The 21774-nt window shown below is 46.4% G+C and overlaps 1 protein-coding gene across 2 annotated transcripts in view; it reads left to right on the top strand.

Annotated features, from left to right (window-relative positions):
- FAM234B (family with sequence similarity 234 member B) overlaps positions 1–21774 on the top strand; it is an 83951-nt gene that overhangs the window by 44418 nt on the left and 17759 nt on the right. Inside the window, exons 1-5 of one of the 2 annotated variants that reach the window (XM_065941043.1) lie at positions 1177–1289; positions 11703–12101; positions 15914–16012; positions 19550–19738; positions 20792–20922. In XM_065941043.1, the coding sequence (XP_065797115.1) occupies positions 1253–1289; positions 11703–12101; positions 15914–16012; positions 19550–19738; positions 20792–20922 (855 nt within the window). In that variant the 5' untranslated portion in view covers positions 1177–1252. Of the gene's footprint in view, positions 1–1176; positions 1290–11702; positions 12102–15913; positions 16013–19549; positions 19739–20791; positions 20923–21774 lie in introns of those variants that run through there. The other variant, XM_065941033.1, reaches the window with a different exon arrangement.

The following is a 21774-nucleotide window of genomic DNA, read 5'->3' as shown; positions in this document are numbered from 1 at the left end:
TTTGCATGTGTCCATTTAATTCTCAGGAGGCCTTTCTTGTTGGCTCAGAAGGTAAAGAATCCACCTGTAATATGGGGCACCCAAGTTTGATCCCTGGGTGGGGAGGATCCCCTGAAGAAGGGCATGGCAACCCACTCCAGTATTCTTGCCTGGAGAATCCCACGGTTAGAGGAGTCTGCTGGGCTACAGTCCATGGGGTCAAAAAGAGTGGAACAAGTTTGAATCGACTCAGCATGCATGCCCATGCAAGCACGGCCTGGCTCCAGACTCTTCCCTCTGTCGACACGAGGGATGTTATATTTTTGTGTGGGGTAAAGTGCGGTGGGGATAACTGTTAGAATGCTGGGACTACCCTCACAGGAGAGGCCTTAGGACTGTTTCTCATGCAAAGGAGGCAGTCCAAGTGAGAGATCTCTTAGAACTTTTGTTTGCCACTAAGAAGTCACATCACCTTTATAGATCTCAGTTTTCTCTTCAGTAAAACAAGGAGGCTCTAAGGTCTGCTTCAGTTCTAAGATAGATAATGTCTTCAGCATTCCTGGACTAAAATGCCTATCTCTTGGTGCCTGAGGGGAAGAAACAGGTCTGATCTTGCGTCCTTAGACCCTTCAAGCTGGAAGCTGCGGGGTAGGGTGCTGAGTGGATCCCTGTAAAGAACTGGTAACCAGAGATGAAGCTTAGAGCTCCAGGGGAAACCTCGCCTTTAACCTGAGAAACGCAGAGAAACACACTGATTAGGTGCCTGCTGTGTGCTACGCGTTTTAAAAAGATTATGTAATATCATCTTCACAATATGCTCCTGAAGTAGGTGCTATTATCTCCATATCTAAGCTGAAGCTTAGTCATACAAGTGACTTGCCCTAGATGGCCCAGCGAGTGAGGGTTGCGGGCGGAATTCAAACCCGTTTGACTCCAAAGCCCAAGCGTATTTCACAACCCTTGCTTCCTACCTATTATCTCATTCCGTGCTCACTGCAAGCCTGTGGGTTGTATCAGATCCCCATTTCACGGAGGAGGAGAGTGAGGCTCAGAGCGGTGGCGTGACCAGCCCAGTAAGGCATCTGCCCCGGAGGGGGCGGAGTGGAGGGGCAGGAGCGCGCACGTGGGCGCGGAGGCGGCAACGGGCGCCTCCTCCAGGCCCTGCCACGCTGCCCGGCTCCCACCTTTTCAGGTCCCGGCCCCGCGCACCTCGACTGCGAACTACATTTCCCGGCAGGACGCGAGCGCGCGCACGCGCACCGGGGCCTCCACCATGGCGACCGTGCTGTCCAGGGCGCTCAAGCTCCCCGGTAAGCTGCAACCTCGCGACCACCCCGCCCCCGCCGGTCTTGGGGAGGTGGGGACTCCAGGCTCCCGGGGGCGAAGCCTATCGGGGCCTGGCCCCAACCCGAGCGGAGCTGCAGGCGCGCGGAGGCGAGACGGTGAAGCCTCCCGCGGGCTGGGGTCCACGCGCCACCAGGGGGCAAAAGAGGCGCCCGGCGGGTCGGGGGTCGCAGGCGCGGGGCGAGCCTGGGAAACGCGGGGGGAAGGACCCTGAAGGCGCGCCGGGATGGTAGCCTGGCGCTACGGCGGCGGCGGCGGATGTCAGGGCGCGCGTCGCCGCTGTCCCCAGGGGAGGGCGATGAGGTTAGCATCCTTTCCCGAGCGCCGCGAAGGACTTACGGGAGGGTCTCCAACTCTTTCCGTCTTGGGCTGGACTGGGGGTTGAGGGCAAGGGAGTGGCAGGATGGCGAGTGACCCCTTTGGAGCAGCCTCTCCGTTTAATGACAACATTGATGCTGCGGTGAGGTAGGTGGAACAGATATTTCCCCTCCTAAAAAATAAACTATTTGTCAAATTGACTTGTCCAGGGTCGCAGAAACAGCATAGGAAAAGCCTGGACTTGAACATGCGGGGTCTTCTGACTCTAGATTCTGGGCCTTGGGTTCCATTTGTTCAGTCTCAGGCTCTCAAGCCTTAGCATTTATGAGGGTCATTTATTTGCATCGGTAAGTTGCAGATAATGGATGGAATATTCTTTTAAGGAGGCACTAGAGGTGAAGTCAACTTGCAGAGCTATTTCAGTACTTGGGGGCAACAGCTCCAAGTTTTTGTTTTTCCTTTTAAACCTCCAGCTGGAAACTTGCTATTTTAATAAAAGTATATTTATTCAGCTCTAATAAATTTTAGATTTTAAGGCTTTAGAAAAATGTATGCTTTTATCTAAATAAGTTTGTTTGTTGTTTTTGATGTGGACCATTTTTAAAGTCTTTATTGAATTTGTTATAGTATTGCTTCTGTTTTATGTTTTTGTTTTTGGCTGTGAGGTATGGGGGATCTTAGCTCCCCTACCAGGGATCAAACCTACACCCCCTGTGTTGGAAGGCAAAGTCTTAACCACTGGACCACCAAGGAAGTCCCACCTAAATACATTTTTAAACATTGACCTATAAACTGTTTGTTTGCTGATAATCTTAAGTTGTTTGTGAGAAACGCAGTTGCTTCCCCAGCATGGGTAGAAAGGGCTGATTGGGTGTCTGGCAGATACCCCGTGGAAGGTCCCTGTTCTCAAGGAGTTTCCAGTCTGCCATACTGTCCCACGAATGACACTGGGTTGGTTGTGAATTTAATATGAATTTGCATTTCTGTCCCCAGATTTCATAACTTCAGACACTTTTTCTTTGCACATGGTCTCATTAGAACTTTGGAAGGAACGTTGATCTCTCTGTTGGAGTGTGTATGTTAACATTGGAACAGAATGGGGTTAACCCTTTACGTGCAGGATTTATTTTGAAGAGAGTAGCCGGGTATGTCCTTAGTGTAGGATAGTGTCCTCCCACAGGCTTCTCAGGTGACGCAGTGGTAAAGACTCCGCTCAGGAGACTCGGCTTCAGTCCCTGCGTTGGGAAGATCCCCTGGAGGAGGAAATGACAACCCACTCCAGTATTCTTGTCTGGAGAATCCCATGGACAGAGGCGCCTGGCCGGCTGTAGTCCATGGGGTCACAAAGAGTCAGACGTGGCTGAGCACGCCTACATAACACAGCATAGACAGCATAGACATCCTCCCAAGGGTAATGGGATGTCAGACATACTTACCTTTGTTTCTCCTTTTCTTTTAGATTCTTTCCCCACCTCGCGCCCCCTCTGATGTGAAGTGAAGTGAAAGTTGCTCAGTCGTGTCCGACTCTTTTCGACCCCATGGACTATACAGTCCATGAAATTCTCCAGGCCAGAATACTGGAGTGGGTAGCCTTTCCCTTCTGCAGGGAATCTTCCCAACCCAGGGATCGAACCCACGTCTCCTGCATTACAGGCAGATTCTTTACCAGCTGAGCCACAAGGGAAGCCCCGTGCCCCCTCTCGTATAGGTAATTGTCATTCTCAAAGGCTGGAAATGCAAAACAGAAACTCTTGCTTTTGAAACTCTTGAGCTCTCTTGCATGCTGAGGCTTCATCGTTAATCCTGGAGTATTCAGTTACAGTAAATGTGTCAGCTGACCGGGTAGGGGAAGCACAGTCTGGTCCTGCACGTGTGTGTGTGTGGACGGCAGTAGGGCCCTGAGCACTCAGGTACTCTTGATACTTTTAGGTCCTGGTTGTTGTTGCTCAGTCGCTAAGTCATGTCCTACTCTTAGTGACCCCATGGACTGCAGCACGCCAGGCTTCCCTGTCCATCCCCAACTCCTGGAGCCTACTCAAACTCACGTCCATTGAGTTGGTGATGCCATCCAACTGTCTCGTCCTCGGTCGTCGCCTTTCTCCTCCTCCCTTCAGTCTTTCTCAGCATCAGGGTCTTTTCCAATGAGTCAGTTCTTCACATCAGGTGGCCATAGTATTGGATCAGCATCAGTCCTTCCAGTGAACATTCAGGATTGATTTCCTTTAGGATTGACTGGTTTGATCTGCTAGCTGTCCAAGGGACTCTCAAGAGTCTTCTCCAGCACCACAGTTCGAAAACATCAATTCTGCGGTGCTCAGCCTTCTTTATGGGCCAACTCTCACATCCATATATGACTACTGGAAAAACCATAGCTTTGACCACACAGACCTTTGTCGGCAAAGTGATGTCTCAAATTTTTAATATGCTGTCATAGTTTTTCTTCCAAGGAGCAAGTGTCTTTTAATTCCATGGCCACAGTCACTGTCCACATTGATTTTGGCGCCCCCGAAAAATGAAATCTGATACCGTTTCCACTTTTTCCCCATCTGTTTGCCATGAAGTGATGGGACCAGATGTCATGATGTTCCTTTTTCGAATGTTGAGTTTAGGCCCAGGTACAAAGGCTGTGTGTTTTTTAGGTGATGTGGGTCTTTTGGGTTTTTGCTCATGCTTTTGCTTTTCTCCCTCTCGCCCTCTCTCCCTTCTACCACAAGTTCAACTGTTAGCTTTTATATTAGATAGAAGTTGCTTTCTGATAGCTCTTTTTGGGTACCCTGTAATTGGGTCTGTGAAGCTGTTATCCTGTTTTGGCTACTGTATCATGTTACTTTAGTTAAGGTCCTCACTGTTTTTTCTTTTTTTTTTACATTGAGTATCATTGATGTATAACACTGTATTAGTTTCAGGTATATTAATGATTTGATATTTGTAGATATTGCAAAATCACCCCAGTGACATCCTCACTATTTTTATGTATAAGGAAGCAGAATAGAATGGTGGTGAAGAGCATGAGACCGACTTGGATTAATCCACTCTTTATCAGAGTCTCTTTAACCTTTAGTTTCTTCATATGTAGTAATAATATTACTACATATTATGGAAACTTTCACTGTTAGCCACACAGTAGGGTTATTCGGCATAGTAAAAGAGATGGATGTGCTTAAGAAGTTTGTTGACCTTTGATATGTGTTAATTATTCAGTAAGTGTCAGCCGTTATTATCGTCATCATTAGCACTATGATCTTTACAAATGTGGTAACTGGAGGGAGGCCTGATGTACTGTGCTCATGGCTAGTGTCCATCAACCTGGCGAAGAAAGAACAGTTCCTGGGATGTCTTTCAGTTGCACATCCTTTCATCAAGCTCAAGATGGAAAGACGTTTGGCCGACATGCGTAGAATGCGGTTAATTAGTAACAGAAGGACAATGTGAGATTCATAAAGCAGCTGGTGGGGCAACTTATCGCTTAAGAATATATATTTTTAGTCCATTTAAAAGTTTAAAGGTCAAACACTGAAGGGAATAGAAGAGCATAATGTTTATTGTAATGGTTTGTTTTATTATGTGTAACTTGGAATGATTCTGTGCCCTTGGATAAACTAATTCATGATGGGAATGATTTACCTTTAGTTGCAGTAGAGTGTAGGCGATAGTCTGTGTAAAGTATAGTGCCTGTCACAGAGGAGGATACATTGTAGTGTGTTTTCCTGAGAACACTTGGGGCTGGTATAGTTGCATCTCTTTTCTATTGATATTTTCCTCTATCTCATTTTGGGATTGCTATTTGCCCAGCATCGTGTCTCTTTCTAAAAGTGACAGTCGTGGGAAGCTTATTTACACTGATGTATTCTGAAATCGGGCTTCCCAGGTGGCACTGGTGGTAAAGAATCCACCTGGCAATAAGAGACACAGGTTTTATTCCTGGGTCGGGAAGATTCCCTGGAGAAGGAAATGGCAACCCACTCAGACAGAGGAGCCTGGCAGGCCACAGTCCGTGGGGTTGCAAAGAGTCGGACACAACTGAGCGTCTGAGCACATTCTGAAATCAGTGCCCTCTCTTTATTTTCTGAAAACCTTTCATTGACTAAAAATGTGGGTGGTGGCTGAAATCAGCAGACAAGAGGTTGGTAAAGTTCCCTGAGCTTTGAAGCACGGATCGGATGTCTACTCCTCAGCCTGAGTATAACTTTAGGCAAGTGATGTACTATATATTTCACTCTTTTGCTGTGAATAGATAGAAAAAAAATTTTACTTAGGACTTCTCTAATTAAAACTTGCTGTAATAATTAAGTGGAAAGTCGTTTTTGCATGTTCTGGAAAAATACATATTAATAGTAAAAAAGTCAATATTTAGTTTCCTGTGTAATTTGGCCAAGCCCTGGTTGTAATCTGTGATCCCTTAAAGAAAGCGTATGTGATCTTTCGTGCTTGCCTCTGTGCTTCAGAAATATCATGTCTGGGTCAGCTCTTGGGTTTTGCGGTCCCATTTTCTTTCCCTGAGGACTTTCCCTTATTGCCACACTGTCATTTAGTAATGTGTTTTACGGTGGAGAAGTCAGCCTGATTTTTGTTCCCACTGTTAGTGCCTTGCTTCCTTTCCTCTTGGGCCGACTGGCTGCTTACAGGATTCTGTCTTTGTCCTTCGAGTTCTTTGCCTTTACTAGCATGTATTTCAGTACTGATTGCTCTGTATCAGTTTTTCTTGAGACTCAGTGGGCACCTTATTCTGCAGTTTCAGGTCTTGCTTTACTGCAGGAACCTTTTTCGTATGGGCTTCTCTGGTGGCTCAGATTGTAAAGAGCCCACCTGCAATGCAGGAGACCTGGGTTCGATCCCTGGGTTGGGAGGATCTCCTGGAGAAGGGCACGGCAACCCACTCCAATATTCTTGCCTGGAGGATCCCATGGACAGAGGAGCCTGGCGGGCTACAGTCCGTGGGGTCGCAGAGAGTTGGACACGACTGAGTGACTAACATTAGCTGCAGGAGCTTTATTTGTATGTCTTTTAAATCATTTTGGGTTCCATTCTCTTTTCTAGTCTCTTCTTCAGTTACGTGTAGATTGGATCACTCTTGTCCTCTATATCTGTCCTTTTCTATCTAGTCTTTTAATTACTTTGCTCTTTTTCTTGTGAAGTACTGAGATGGTACAGCCTTCAAGCCAGACTGCCTGGGACTGAATCCTTGTATTATCACTTACTTGCTGTTTAACTGTGGGCCGGTTACTTAAACTTCCAAACCTCAGTTTCCTCATCTTTAAAATGGAGATAATATTGTGTCTGCCTCAGAGAGTTGCTGTGATAATTTACTGAGCTAAGGCAGTAAAAGGGCTTGAAAGAGAGTATAGTAAGTGCTAAAAACTGCCAGCCCTTGTTATTTCCGTTTCTTCTTGCTTGATTTTCACAGTCTAACTTTTATATCTCTGATGCTCTTTTCAGCCATTTCGGTTCTTTTTTCCGATCCCAATAAGGTTATCCTTTGTAAGATTGTTTTATTCTTTCCTTCCATCATTTTCCCGAGTCCTGCTTGTTTACTTTTCACCTTCTCTGTTGAATCATCATTTCTTCTTAGAAATGTTCTGTTTTTCCCACGAGCCCTTATTTCAGAGAAGGCAGTTGCTTGAATTTCTTGGATTCTAGGGGGAAGTATCTGTTAACTATTTCTTCCATTTCGTGGTATCCCTTGTCCAGCATTTGTTCTGTAGCTGGGTTTTTGTTTGCTGGATTTTGTTGTAATTTCCTTCTTCAATGTTTGTAGAACTTTGCAGTAGCTTATGGGCTGAGTACTAATGATGGCTGTGTTCTGATTTCTATTTGTATTTAGATGGGCGGCTCTTTTACAGCCAGCCGTTGGCTGGCTGGTGGGCAGAGGCTGAGTGCATTTGGGGCAGCTGAGGCTGGAACCTAATCTAGGCTGTCAGCTCAAATCCCTTTTCCACCGGTGCTCTTCCTTTGTGGATGTTGCTTTCGTCACAGGCTGGCATTTGTCACAGGGCCTCAGAATGCTGGTTTAGCCTTTACTTCTTTATTTCTTTTTGTGTGCGCATGCTCAGTCGTGTCCGATTCTACGACCCCATGGATGGTAGCCCACCAGACTCCTCTGTCCATGGGTTTTTCAGGCAAGAATAGTGGAGTGGGTTGCCATTTCCTCCTCCAGGAGATCTTCCTGACCCAGGGATTAAACCTGTGTCTCCTGTGTCTCCTGCATTGCAGGTGATTCTTGACACTGTAAGCCCTTGGGGAAGTTCCTTGTGCCAGTTATCAGTTTATTGATCCTGAGCTCCACGTTCACTTTTGTTGTCTGATCTGTAAACGTGGACCTGGACCCTTTACATACCACGTTTGTCCTTCTGGGCTACAGTCTCCCCATTCTAGGATACCTTTTGGATTTTTCTTCCCAGATTTATTTTACTCTCCTGTCACTGTTTAATCATTCTCTGCATGAAACTGCCCTCTCTGAATTAGTGTCTGGTTTCTGTCTCCTGATTGGACCCACACTGTCCAAAAAAACCCGCCCCTTGAGAACTGCCAGTGTTACCTTTTCTAACCTGCCGCGCTGCCAGCCTGCTTCTTGTAAAGAGAAAAGCTTCGCTCTTTCTTCCTCAGTCTTGTCTTGGCTGTTCACGCTGTGGTGTTGAATGAGGCTCATTGGTGCTTCTGGGACCCCCAAGCTTTGTCTTTCTGAGCAAAAGATTATTTGGTTTGGCTTTATATCTGGGGAACAAGGGAGGCAGCGCAATGGATTGGTTAGAGCCGTGGATTCTAATCAAATTGCCTGAGGTTGAATCTTGGCTTTTCTTGTTAAGTCTGTGATCTTAGGCAACTGACCTCTTTATATTTTAATCTTCTTGTTGATAAAATGGGGGTGATAATGGCACCTACCTCCTGGGGTGGTTGTGAGGATTAAATAAATGTGTTAACCCCTGTAAGTGCGTGGACCAGGGCCTGGTGTGGTAGCTCTTAGCACATTTCCATTGGTCATCCACGTCATCACTATTATTAATTTCGTGAACTCGGCTCCTTGCTGGAGACCTGAGATGTGTGTCCCTGTTCTTACTATACTTCCTCAGTTGGATGCAAGTTTCACTGCCTTTGGCAATGACTTTTCATAAATTACAGTTTGGGGATGTGGCTGTTTCCTTTTTTATTCTTTTTCTGTTTTTGTTTCTTTTTTTCCCATCTGGTTTTAGGGAGAGACTGACAGAAAGGCCATCCTTTGCCATCATTAACTAGCAGCACATAGTCTTTTTAGAGGGACCAGTTTGACAGAGGCGTTGATTTTCAAAGAATGCTTGTAATTTATTTTTATAGGTTTATTAAAGAATTTGCAGGTCTCTGCAGCATGTGCAGTCAAGTTCTCTTCCTCCCTGTGATAGTATATCATAAAAGGAAAATGGATTTCCTTTAAACCGTTTTGTTCACTAGTATTACAATCATAATTTCACTTTGGCAGAGGTGCTGTTTTAGGCTGTGTTGGTTGCGGGCTGGAAACTGACTAGGAAGATGGAATTTGGTTAGTGTCCATGCTGAATTTTTCACTTGATGCTAAAAATCATGTAATTGTAGGATGTCTTGAGCATACGTAGAAAGTGCTTTGGAGTTTTAGTTGAAACAGTTGTGTGATGGGACGACCAAGAAAGCTGACCTGATCCTAGGTGGTGGTGGTTGCTCTTTAGTCACTAAGTCGTGACTGTTCATGACCCCATGGACTGCAGCACGTGAGGCTTTCCTGTTCTCCACTATGTCTGGAGTTTGCTCAGATTCATGCTCATTGAGTCAGTGATGCCATCTAACCATCTCATCCTCTGTCACCCCCTTATCCTCCTGCCTTCAGTCTTTCCCAGCATCAGGGTCTTTTCCTATAAATCAGACTTTTGCATCAGGTGGCCTAAGTATTGAAGCTTCAGCTTCAGCCTCAGTCTTTCCAATGAATATTCAGGGTAGATTTCCTTTAGGATTGACTGGTTTGATCCCAGTTACAGGTTTTGAATTATAGTGGCCCCTCTGCCCTCCTTTGGTCATACTGCACCCCTGGAACCATATTTAGGTCTGGGGACATATTGTATCCAGAGGAGAGGGACCAGGGTGTCATGGACACATGAAATGCTTCTTCAAGTAATGGGTAGAAAAGGTAGAGATATTTAACCTGGGGATGAGGAGATGGGATGAGGGCAGAGGAGAGATAGAATACCAACAGTAATAACAGACGCTGAAGTTTACTGAGTGTGACTCTTAAGTCAGCACCGAGAACCATGCGTGTGTTATTTAATCCTCATAACAATGGCTCATTGGTAAAGAATCTGCCTGTTAATGCAGGAGACACAGTTTCAATCTCTGGGTTGGGAAGATCCCTTGAGGAAGGAAACGGCAACCCACTCCAGTATTCTTGCTTTGGAAATTCCATGGACAGAGAAGCCTGGTGGGCTACAGTCCATAGGGTCACAAAAGAACTGGACATGACTTAGTGACTAAACAACCATAATAAGCCTGAAATAAAGGCATAAACTCCTCCAGTTGCTGGCACTTAGGGCCAGGGGCGTCTTGGGAGAAGGAAGGTTTAACTCCCTTCAGCCCTGTAAATGTCCGCCTCCTGCCACCCCAGCAAAGATATGGTCTAAATAAAACTGCAGTGCTTATTGTATAAACCAGTGTCAAGACAGGCCCTTCGTCTCCACATGCCTGCTAGATTCCACCACTCCCAGGCTGCAGGATCAGAATAGCAATTTTCAGGTAACCACTGTTTACTGAAACATGTACTGAACGGGCGTTAGACTCTCAGGAAGGTTCTCAAAGCTAAGTTTTTGGTAGGATGTCTCCAGGTGACTTTCAGCATTTGACTTTCTTCGTGGTTTCCGTAGAAACAGTTGTGTGCTAAGTCGCTTCAGTTGTGTCTGACTCTTTGGGACCCCGTGGACTGTAGCCCACCAGGCTCCTCTGTCCATGGACTTCTCTAGGCAAGAATACTGGAGTGCGTTGCCATTTCCTCCTAGAGGGTATCTTCCCGACTCAGGGATTAACCCGAGTCTCTTATGTCTCCTGCATTGGCAGGAGGGTTCTTTAGCACTAGTGACACCTGCGAAGCCCAGAAGCAACCGGGAGGTCACACATACTGGCCTGTGAGGAGTGGTGTGCAGAGAACAATAGTTCTAAAAGTTTAGAGGAGTCATGGGACAGATTGGAACATCACCACTCTAAGAAAATCAAAGGAAATATACACAGTAGGTGTATGCAAGGCCCGTGGAAGAGCCATGGTCTTTTTGTTACTGAGAATCACACAAACTAACAGAACTTAAAAAAAAACTAGTATTTGAAGTTAGCTATTTTCTGTTTCTTTTCAAATGTTGTTAAACTCATGAAAGTGATAATTCTTGAACAGCAGTGCCCAACCTTTTTGGCACCAGGGACTGGTTTGGTGGAATACTAGATCCCTCTCATGGGCTGTTTATAGTAGGGTTCACGCTCTTATGAGAATTGAATGCCGCCGCTGTTTTGACAGAAGGCAGAGCTCAGACAGTGATGTGAGTGATGGAGTGTGTATGTGCGTGCCTGCGTGCTTGAGCGCTCAGTCATGTCTGACTCTTTGCAACCCCATGGACTATAGCCTGCTAGGCTCCCCTGTCCATGGGATTTCCCAGGCAAGAGTACTGGAGCAGGTTGCCATTCCCTTCTCCAGGGGATCTTTGTAACCCAGGGATTGAACCCACATTTCTTGCATTGACAGGCGGGTTCTTTACCAGCTGAGCCACGGGGGAAGCCGAGTGATGGGGAATGGCTATAAATACAGATGGAGCTTTGCTTGCTCACCTGCCTCTTTCCTCCTGCTGTGTGACCCAGTTCCCTGTTGGGGTCCCCTGTTCTAGAACACTGTGATTTCCTTTCTTTTTCTCCCCCATTCTTTCCCCCCTTTCACTGGCATCTGTTTTTATAGGTGGCTCCAGTCCAGGCTTATCAACCTAGGCCTGTTCTGTATTGTGTGTTCTCCTAGGTGTTTCCAGCTTCCACGTGTTGACTGAGGGTTCTTCCTTGCAAGTCCCCCTTGACCACCTGGCTTTCTGTCTTTTCAGGGAAGAAAAGCCCGGACCTGGGGGAGTATGACCCCCTCACACAGGCCGACAGCGACGAGAGTGAAGATGATCTGGTGCTTAACCTGCAGCAGAAGAACGGGGGCGTCAAGAATGGGAAGAGCCCGCTGGGGGAGGCACCGGAGCCCGACTCGGATGCCGAGGTCGCAGGGGCCGGGAAGCCACGCCTCTCCGAGGTCACCCCCGAGGGGTACCCCTTGGAGCCCCTGGGGGCCCTGGAGCAGAAGGCGGCCTCCTCCGTCGTGTCCTACGTGCGCACATCCGTCTTCCTCTTGATGCTGGTGGTCTCCATGGTCCTGGTGCTCGTGTGTGCTTTCCTGATCCCCTGTCCCCCCCGGGACCTGCACAGCACGTGGAGCCGCCACCTGGGTCCCCAGGGAGGTGAGCGGCTGGAGGGGGTGGGCTGGGGCGGTTTCAGTCCGTAAGACTTCTCCATCGTGTGTCATTCTGGAAAGCGCCTGATGACACTGAAAATTTCCTTCAAGTCTTTACATGTTAACATGTGTTGCCTACCATTTCCCCTGCTGTGTGCAGAGATGGTTTGGAAGTTAGGGTTGGAAATAAGACCAAAAGATGGATCGGTACAGTTCCAAAATCTTGGGAGGATGGCTGACTGTGGTTCTACTGGGGAAGGGCTTAATTGGATGCAGAGAGGAGAGAGGCCTGGTTTGCTGGGCTCCAGATGTGCAGCTGAGGCTGGATCAGGGGAGGGCAGAGCTGGGGGAAGGAGGATTCACAGAGAAAGTGAAGCTCCCATCCCGGCCAGGCCAGAGGCCATCTAGGGCTCCTGGAGGGCGCTTGGGCGTTCGCTGACTGTGGAAGCCCGGTCTTAATTGAATTTTCGAATACTTTTTAAAAATTTATTTTTTATTGAAATATAGTTGATTTGGGGGGGCTTCCCTGGTGGCTCAGAGGGTAAAGAATCTGCTTGCAGTGCAGGAGACTCGGGTTCAGTCCCTGGGTGGGGAAGATCCCCTGGAGGAGGACATGGCAGCGCACTGCATTATTCTTGCCTGGAGAATCCCATGGACAGAGGAGCCTGGTGGGCTACAGTTCAAGGGGTCACAAAGAGTTGGGCATGACAAAAGGAATAGCAATTTCACTTTCGTAGTTGATTTACAATGTTGTATTAGTTCCTGCTGTACGGCAAAGTGATTCAGTTATGTCTCCATATCTTTAGCTTCTTTTTCAGATTCTTTCCACTATGGGCTATCATGGGACATTGAATATAGTTCTCTGTGCTCTACAGTAGGACATTGTTGTTTATGAAATAATTTCTTTTCAAGAAAAAGAAGGTTGCTTTCTTGCAGTAATTTTTTCCCCCTGCTCTTAATTGTTAAAATGGTGCTACCTAAGTAATTCTGGCTATTTTGATTCATTTTGGAGCCAGTTTCTTTATTTTTTATTTTTATTATATTTTTTATTGACAGAAATATTCTTTAAATTTTACAGTGCTTTACAGTTTTCAGAAGTTTCTCACCTGTAGTTTCCTATAATCCCGTAATAACCTCTTTTTAAAAAATCCTCTATGTTGCTCTGCCCTTGTTTCCTCTTAACCACTGGTGACCAGTAGTTTGTTCCCTGTAGCTGTGAGTCCACTTCTTTTTTGTTAGAGTCGCTGTTTTGTTGTATTTTTGAGAGTCTCCATATAAGTGATACTGTACAGTGTTTGTCTTTTGTCTGCCTTATTTCATTTAGCATAATACCCTCCAAGTCCATCCATGTTGCTGCAAATAGCAAATTTCATTTTTTTAAATGGCTGAGTAGTATTCCATTGTATATATGTATGCATATTTGTATACAGGATATATATATCTTTTCTTTTTAAACTTTTCACTATGTATCAGGATATATAATCGATTAACAGTGTTGCAATAGTTTCAGGAGAACAGCCAAGGGACTCAGTCATACCAATAGATGTATCCATTCTCTCCCATCCTCCTCCCATCCAGGCTGCCACATAATTTGAGTAGAGTTCCATGTGCTGTACAAAGGTCCTTGTTGGTTATGCACTTTGAATATAGCAGTATACCACATCTTAACTTTATCCATTCCTGTCGATGGACACTTAGTGGGTAGAGCAGGTTTCTGTAACACACTGAGTCAAGACTGGGGTTCCCATCTAACTGTTAATGTTGAGTGGTCCTGTCTCTCGTAAACTGTACCAGGCAGAAGGGGCTCAGAACACATAGGCCTCACTGTGGCACTTTGGCGGATTGACTGTTGTGTGTTGAAGGCGTCTGAACAACAGCAGGTGCAAGAGGGCCACTGACCTTCCAGCCTTCCTAAAAGCAGAAGATGAAACTCCCAGGTGAAAGATGCTCTCCCTATAGCAGGAGAAAAGAACAGTCTTATCACCTGAGGTTGAGGCCAAGAAAAATCTGTGTACATAGAGCTTATAATTCCCCATGTCCTTCACCTCCTCACCTTATCCCCCTCTGTCCACCAAAGGGTTCTGCTGTCCTGAGTTTCCTGTCAGTATTCCTTTACTTGTGTTTAAAGTTTTGCCACATAGATTTGTATCCCTAAATGATCCATCCTTTAATTTTGCCTGTTTTTGAATGTCATATAAATATAATCATGTGATCTTCTGTGACTTGCTTTTTTTGTTCAGCATATTTAAAGAAAATGTTTGAGGGTTATCTGTTATCAATGTACAGTCACTAGAGTGTCTTTGTTTTCACCACTAATTTTCCTTGGTGTGACTATCCTGTGATTTAGCAATCCATTTTACTGTTGGCAAGCATTTAGGTGGCTTCTATTTTTTAAAAGTAAGTAATACCAAAAAAAAAAAAAAAAAATTAAGCAATACCACTACCCTGGAGAAGGAAATGGCAACCCACTCCAGTATTCTCGCCTGGGAAATCCCATGGACAGAGGAGTCTGGCGGGCTGCAGTCCATGGGGTCGCAAAAGTGGTCGGACACGACTTAGTAACTGAGCCGCAGCAGCAACAGCAACACCACTAAGGAGATTCTTTTATGTGTTTCCTGGTGGAGTGTGTTAGAATTTTCCTTGAGCATAAACCTGCGAGTGGAATTGCTGGTTGGCAGGGTGTGTTGTATGTCTAGGCATGCGTGCGTGCTAAGTCGCTTCAGTTGTGTCAGACTCTTTGCGACCCCATGGACTGTAGCCCGCCAGGCTCCTCTGTCCATGGGATTCTCCAGGCAAGAATACTGGAGTGGGAAAAAAAAAAAAGAGAATACTGGAGTGGGTAGCCATTCCCTTTTCCAGGGGATCTTCCTGACCCAGGGATCAAACCTGTGTCTTCTGCTTTGCAGGCAGATTCTTTACCGCGGAGCCACTTGAGAAGCCCACATATCTAGGAGTTTATATTAAGTCATTTTCCATTGTGGTTATACCAGTTTATGTGTGAATTCCACCAGCCATGTGTGAATTCTCTCCGAATTTGACAGTCATCCTCTGACTGCACACTCTGTGTGTGTGTGTGTGTGTGGGGAAGGGTGATGCTGCCTACCTTGTCCCTGCTCGGTGGAGGAGGAAGTCCAGGCTTCTGAGGACACCAGGAGAGGGGGGCTGCCCCGTGAATGCTTGGTGGAGGTAGGACTGTAGGCTTCCCCTCTGTGTGGAAGCCTGAGTGCTGCTGGGCGGGGATGAGAGTCCAGCCTCCTCACCCAGCTTCTCTGACATGACCCTGGGGTGAGAGCGGCCTTGTTACCCTGGAAGGGTTTCCACTTGGCCTATCCCATGGGGCCGGGTGGGGCCGCAGTTTTATCTGTGGTTTTTGCTTGGAGTAGAATGGTTATTGTTGCAAACTTCTCCGTCTTGCTGGGCTGAGCCTTTCCTGTCCTTTGGCCGGAGATCAGCTTTTCTGGGACCTTCCTGTGTGTCCCTGTTGGCATTTCTAGGGTGCCAGCTTCTGCGGCACTCTGTCTGGGATATGTGAGGTCAAAGAAAACCCAGGGTGACCCCTAGATTGTCCTTTCTCGGAGCTTACCATCCCCAGCTGATCTGCCTTCTCTCCACCTCCCAGACTCTTCTCATGTTTGACTTACATTTAATGCCCAGGGATTCTAGCTGTCCTTAGTGAGAGGCAGAGGCAGAACGGGGTCCGTGTGTCTCATCTAGGTGCTGAGATCTGCCTGGTTTTTATGGAGCGTTCCCTGTCCAGCCTGGAGCAGGGAGCTGGTCTGTGTCAGTTGCTGAGGGCTCTGAGTCTCTTGTATCCATCAGGCGGGGACCTGTCGCCGTTGGACCTGGCGGATGTAAATGGAGACGGCCTGCGAGACGTGCTCCTCTCTTTCGTGCCGTCAGGGAACGGGAGTGCGGCTGGTAAGAGGGTGGCTTTGGAAGCCTGGGTGGGAGGAGCTGGTTGATTGGAGGGTGTGAGATAAGGGAGGCATTGGGGTTGTGAGCTGATGCACCTACATTGAAGAGAAAGCCCTTGGCGAGCCCTTGTACCGGATGAGCCTGGTCATCCCTAGATAAGATAAGATACACAGACCCACTTCTGCCTGTGCCTCTCACTAAGGGCAGCTAGAATCCCTGGGCATTAAACATAAGTCAAGTTCATGTAGAAGCTTGTACATAATGCCTGTTTCAAGAAGTCACGGCGAGTGAGAGCTGGAGGGCACTTTCAGCGGCCGCCCTGTTCAACGGGGACCCTGAGATCTAGACATGAGGTTTCTTGGCCACATGAATAGCTCTGACCTGAATAGCACCAGCACTTAGGTTGCTTGAATTTTCCCTGAGTCAGTACTCCCCGGCCTCTTAGATGATAATAAACATAGGCTGTCATCCCTGGCAGAAAGCTTTTACTGATGTTCTGACATATCCTTACGCATGTACGTCTTGCCTGGGTGTTTTCCTCTGACCCCGCCTGTTTGCTCCTCTGTCTCTGCATCCCATCCTACTCCCTGAGGGATGACTCGTATGCATTAAGTCAGCAGGTTCCCTGGTCTGCAGACTTCCCTTAGGTTTGGCCAGTGGGGAGCACAGGCCAGAAGCTGGAGGAGAGGCAGAGTAACCTGAGGGTATTTATTTCCCGGGCTCTCCCCACTGGGTCTCCTTGATCAGAGGTCACAGTCTGTCTCAAGGTGGTCCTCCTGCAGACCTTCTTTTTCCGGCTTCCGAGACTCCCTTCCTCCCCTGTCTCTTGGGCCCGGGGAGTGGTCACCGTTCTGAGGGGCTGTACTGTCTCGTGTGATTTCTCTACACCCTGACCACATCTTTATGTCTTTATTAAACATTCACAACTTACCCTACTTGAGTGGGCTGTTTTTTTGGGAGACCCCAGCTGATACACGTCAACTGCAGAAACACAAATGTTGCATTTTCAGCATCGGTACATGGGGCCTTGGGGTTTGTCCTGCAGTCTTCCTTTAAGAGGATTTGAACTGCGGTCCGTGAACTGATACAGTAGCTGTGGTTGGAGGCAGACAACGCCCTCCTAGGGCTTCTCAGGAGTCCGCCTACTGATGCCTGAGACACAGGAGATGCCAGGTCAGGAGATGCTGGTTCGATCCCTGGGTTGGGAAGATCCCCTGGAGGAGGAAATGGCAGCCGTCTTCAGTAGGAGAAAATTGCCTAGAAATTTTCTCTTGCCTGGAAAATTCCATGGCAGAGGAGCTTGGCCCCACTATAGTCCATGGAGTCACAAAGAGTCGGATACAACTGAGTGAGCACACATGCCCAACCTCCTGGCTACTCTTTAATCATTCAGGCCCTGAAATAAAAGTTTAGGTACATTGTAGAGAGCATTAGAAATATCTTCTCAGGGTTTATGCAATATATAGAAGCAATTTGTGTATAAATTTTTTTTTATTCGAAGAACCTCTAGCCTAGAAGTTGACTTATATGATTGAACTTTAATTATATTTATATATTGTTTCCACTTATGACTGATAGCAGCTTTTGAAGTAAAAACTCCTCCCATTCACTTTTTAGAGATTTTTTTTTTTTTTGTTATTTGGTATTTTGCACGGTTTGCTATATATCAGAACTCAGTGTAAGGCCATGAGTTTGGACATAAGATGGACCAGCCTGATTTTGTTATAGATTATAAAAAATAATAATAAAGTGAACACATGGTACTTTGTATGTGCTATGCACTGTTGTATATACATATCATGAATGGATTTATCCCTCAGTGTTCTGTAAGACAGACTAATGTTATTATCCCTATTTGCAGATGGGGAAAACTGAGGCATAGTGAGATGAAGGAACTTGCCTGAAGCCCCACGGCTGGCAGTGGTAGAACTGGGATCCAGATCATACAGCCTGGAGATTCTGGGGAGTTCATGACCTTGACCTTTATGTCAGACTGCTGTGCCCGTAACCCCAGCCAGTGGGTTCAAAGATCTGTGCCACTGGACGTGAGGAGGACTGCGTTTCTTATTTGACCTGCTGTGCACCTTATCTAGAGCTGCACTGGTTCTGTTGAGCTAACAAGGAGAGTGGTCTCTGCCTCAAGGAGTCGTGGTCTGGTAGAGAAGGGATGACCCATCACCACCCAGAAAAAGATGAGTCACACAGTTGACGTGGAGTTGATAGGGACGTGAAGAGGGAAGGACAGCAAAGTCTGTTAATGAGAGCATCCCTGGGAGGTCTGGGAGATAAGATGTATTGCCACGATTTACCATGTAAATTGCTGCTTCTGGCAACAAGGTCTGAAAGAGTGAGCCAGTTTACTTGCTTTTAGCTTGTTTGTTTATTTCAATTTTTTGATCCCATTATGTGGCATGTGGGATCTTCGTTCCCTAACCAGGCATTGAACCCGTGCCCCCTGCAGTGGAAGCTTGGAGTCTTAACCACTCCACGCCCCCAGTAAGTCCCCTTGGTTGTATATATTTAATTAACAGTTTCATGGACTAGGTACAGTGAAGCTGTAAAACCTACATGTCCAGTCCTTATTAGCTGTTGCTAGAAGTGGGGAAGTGAATTGGGCTGTCTGCCCGTCCTGAAACTGAATGTGAAACTGGCAAGAGAGAACATGATGCTTCTGATAGGGTTGCTGTGTGACGTAGAGGATAAACAATTCTATGTTAAAAAAGTGAGCTGCATTTATCCTTTATCAGCCGTCCTTGGACCTCAGTACTAAGTTTGCCCAGGTATTCTTGCCTGCTGGGACCAGATTAGCTGAGTCCATGGAACTTTAGACCAGGGGACCTCCTGATATCATCGCTATCTGTCATCTTCAGGTTTAATTTTAAAAAAGATTTTTTTCTGCTCTCAGCATTTGCTAGCAGTGATTACAATTCAGGTACTTTGCTCCCTTCTCTCCACATATTCTACATCAGTCTTAATTTTCGTGTTTTTTGGCCACACCATGCAGCATGTGGGATCTCAGTTGCCCAACCAGGGATCGAACCTGCACCACCTGCATTGGAAGTTCAGAGTCTTAACCACTGGGGAACCAGGGAAGTCCCTAGATCAGTCTTGAATTTTTGAGCACAACTTTGCCTTCTGGGTTTTTTGTTTGTTTTGTTTCCAACCACTCCTTTTTCATATTCTTGATTTTGCTCCTTTTATTCAGAAAGCAGTTGACTGCTTTATGTGCCAGGTGCTTTGCAAAGCACTGAGGATGCAAAAATGAATGTGACAGGCTTTAGCCTTAAGGACATCCCTGCTTAGCAGGAGTAAGGTGACAGACATGTCAGTAGACATGTTGTCAGAGGGAAGGTGCACCCAGGTCGCCTTACATGAGAGATGTGTTGAACAGATGTGACAGGAGCCCCGTTTGCAGACCCTTTCCCCAGAAATATGGGAGGGAGCTGAGCACACAGGTCCTTGAGGTTTTCTGGTCCCCTGCTCATATCTCCTGCTCATCTCCTTGGCTTCCTACCTTTGTCGTCTTGTGTGTGCTTTCAGGTGTCTCAGGACCACCTGCTGTCCTTGTATGCCTTTCGGGGATGAACGGCAGCACGCTGTGGTCTAGTCCCCTCCCCGAGGAGGCCCGAGATATTACCTGTTTGGATCTGACACCAGGGAACCTGGCCAAAACTGTCTGCCTGGTGACGGGGACGCACAAGATGCTCAGTGCATTCAATGGGACATCAGGTAAAGATCGTTGGCCACGAGAGGTCCCTGCTCCCGGGAGCCCTCATCTTGGATTAGAACAGTCTGGTAGGGAAGGGACTGTTCCACTCTCCCATGGTGGGAGGTCTGATCTCCTGCTCAGGAAGGTGGATATTAAGGGAAATAAGAAAAAGGATTTAAGTAGAGTGTCACATCCATGGTTCAACCTGTTTGGCGATAGGATAGGGCTAAACTGAGTTATACAAACAGAAACTGCGCCAGGGCTTTCGGTTTTGAAATAATCTCCCTACTGTGTTCTTTGTGCAGAAGACAGTGGACCTTTGTCTCTTTGTATTTGAAATATAAGGGTTCACATGTGAGCTTGGTCATTAACCAGTTAAAAATAGGCTAATGAAAAAACTTAAGGTTTGTGGAGGCGTGTTGGTTTGGCCTCTTCTCATCTTATCGCATTCAGACATACGTGACAAAAGAGAGAGAAAAGAATCAAGTATTATGAAGGCTCCTTACAGAGTCTTACACTTCCAGTGTGCTCTTAACCTTGGACTCAGATAAAGCTGGATAAGTGGCCTCCTTCCTAGGTGTAAAGATTGGAGTCTGGGAATGGGGTTCTTCTGAGTGAAAAAAAAATTTTGCATGTACGTTAACTCCAGAACTGAAGTCATCTTTTATGGTTTCTCTGCTCCTCTGAACATGTGCCAGAAGGAGTGGGTTGGGCTTCTGTTTGGCTATCCTTGGACAGTTCCTTAGTAGTTGGAATCATCTTTAACAGATCAATTCCTCCATTCCAGACAAGTGAGCTCTTCTTTCTTGAACAGACTTCGTCATGTCCGTATTACCTGAAAAACCCAGGTGTTGGATTATTACATGGACTTGATAGCCAGATACTTGCAGATTTCAGTTCACACTCCCTGCTCCCTTTCTCCCCAGCAAGATGCAAACTAAAGGGAAAAGTGTGTAGGAGTTTCTGTCTGTCACTCAGCCCATTGAGTCTCTTTTCTGGCCTGGGGGCCTAGCATCTGCCTTTTGCAGAGGCAGAAAGTGCTCGTTGTGATCAGCGTGTTTATCCTTCCCCAGGGAAAGCCATGTGGACTTTAAACCCAAACTACTTATCCAACGGGACCCTGGCCGCCCCGGCCGTGGTGCTGCCGGACGTGGACGAAGATGGTGTTAGAGACCTCGCGGTTCTGGCCATTGGGGAGTTGCAGGTAAGCGCCACGCGGTGGTCCTTGCCTCTTACAGGGAAGGCAACTTTGCTCACTTCCTAGGATCACTATTAGAAAGGCTGCTTGAAACCGCCTCATTAGAAGGGCTTAGCTTTCAGTCAGTTCTCTTGGTGAGATCAGGTGAATAAATTGCCAGCATGAACCCATTCACCTGGTTCCATTGACGTGCATGGTGGAGCTTGGGAGCCAAATAGGTCTGTGTTCGAATTCCCGCTCTACTCCTCTGTTTCTTGGTAAACCACAGAGCCTGTCCCAGCTCTGGTTACATCATATGTAAAGTGGGGACGTTATTCTACTTGTAGGGTTGTTATAAAAATTAGAACTCACATATTTGAAATGCCAGGAGTGCCTATTTTTCACCAAGAGTATGTATTGTATTGTTGATTTTACAGTGGGGCTTTGTCTCTTCATATTTGACGTACAAGGCTTGACATGTGAACTTGGGCATTGACCAGTTAAAAATGTGCCAGTGAAGAAACTAAGGTTTGTGGAGGGCATGTTGGTTTGGCCTCTTATCATCTTATTGCATTCAGATACACATGACGAAAGGAATGGAAATATATTAATATGTTTAACTTTTATTGCAACTACAAAACAATGAGACAGACTGATAGAAAGTCCATAAGATATATATATATATATATATATATATAAAATTGTAAGTGAGACAAGTAATAACAACAGGGACCAGAAAAAAAAGAGTTGTTTAGGCTGTGATTGCAGACTGATTCTGGTACAGTGGTCCCTAAATTTTGCTCCTCAATTTTTGCTTTGTTGGAATTCCAGTGCTGGGCAACTAGTTATTCTCTGCACAGATAAAATAATAGTATGTTC

Source organism: Muntiacus reevesi, chromosome 1 (genome assembly GCF_963930625.1).
Source record: "Muntiacus reevesi chromosome 1, mMunRee1.1, whole genome shotgun sequence".
NCBI classification, from domain to species: Eukaryota; Metazoa; Chordata; class Mammalia; order Artiodactyla; family Cervidae; genus Muntiacus; species Muntiacus reevesi.
Note: the sequence above shows the minus strand (reverse complement) of the source record. Positions and strands in the feature narration are given on the sequence as shown.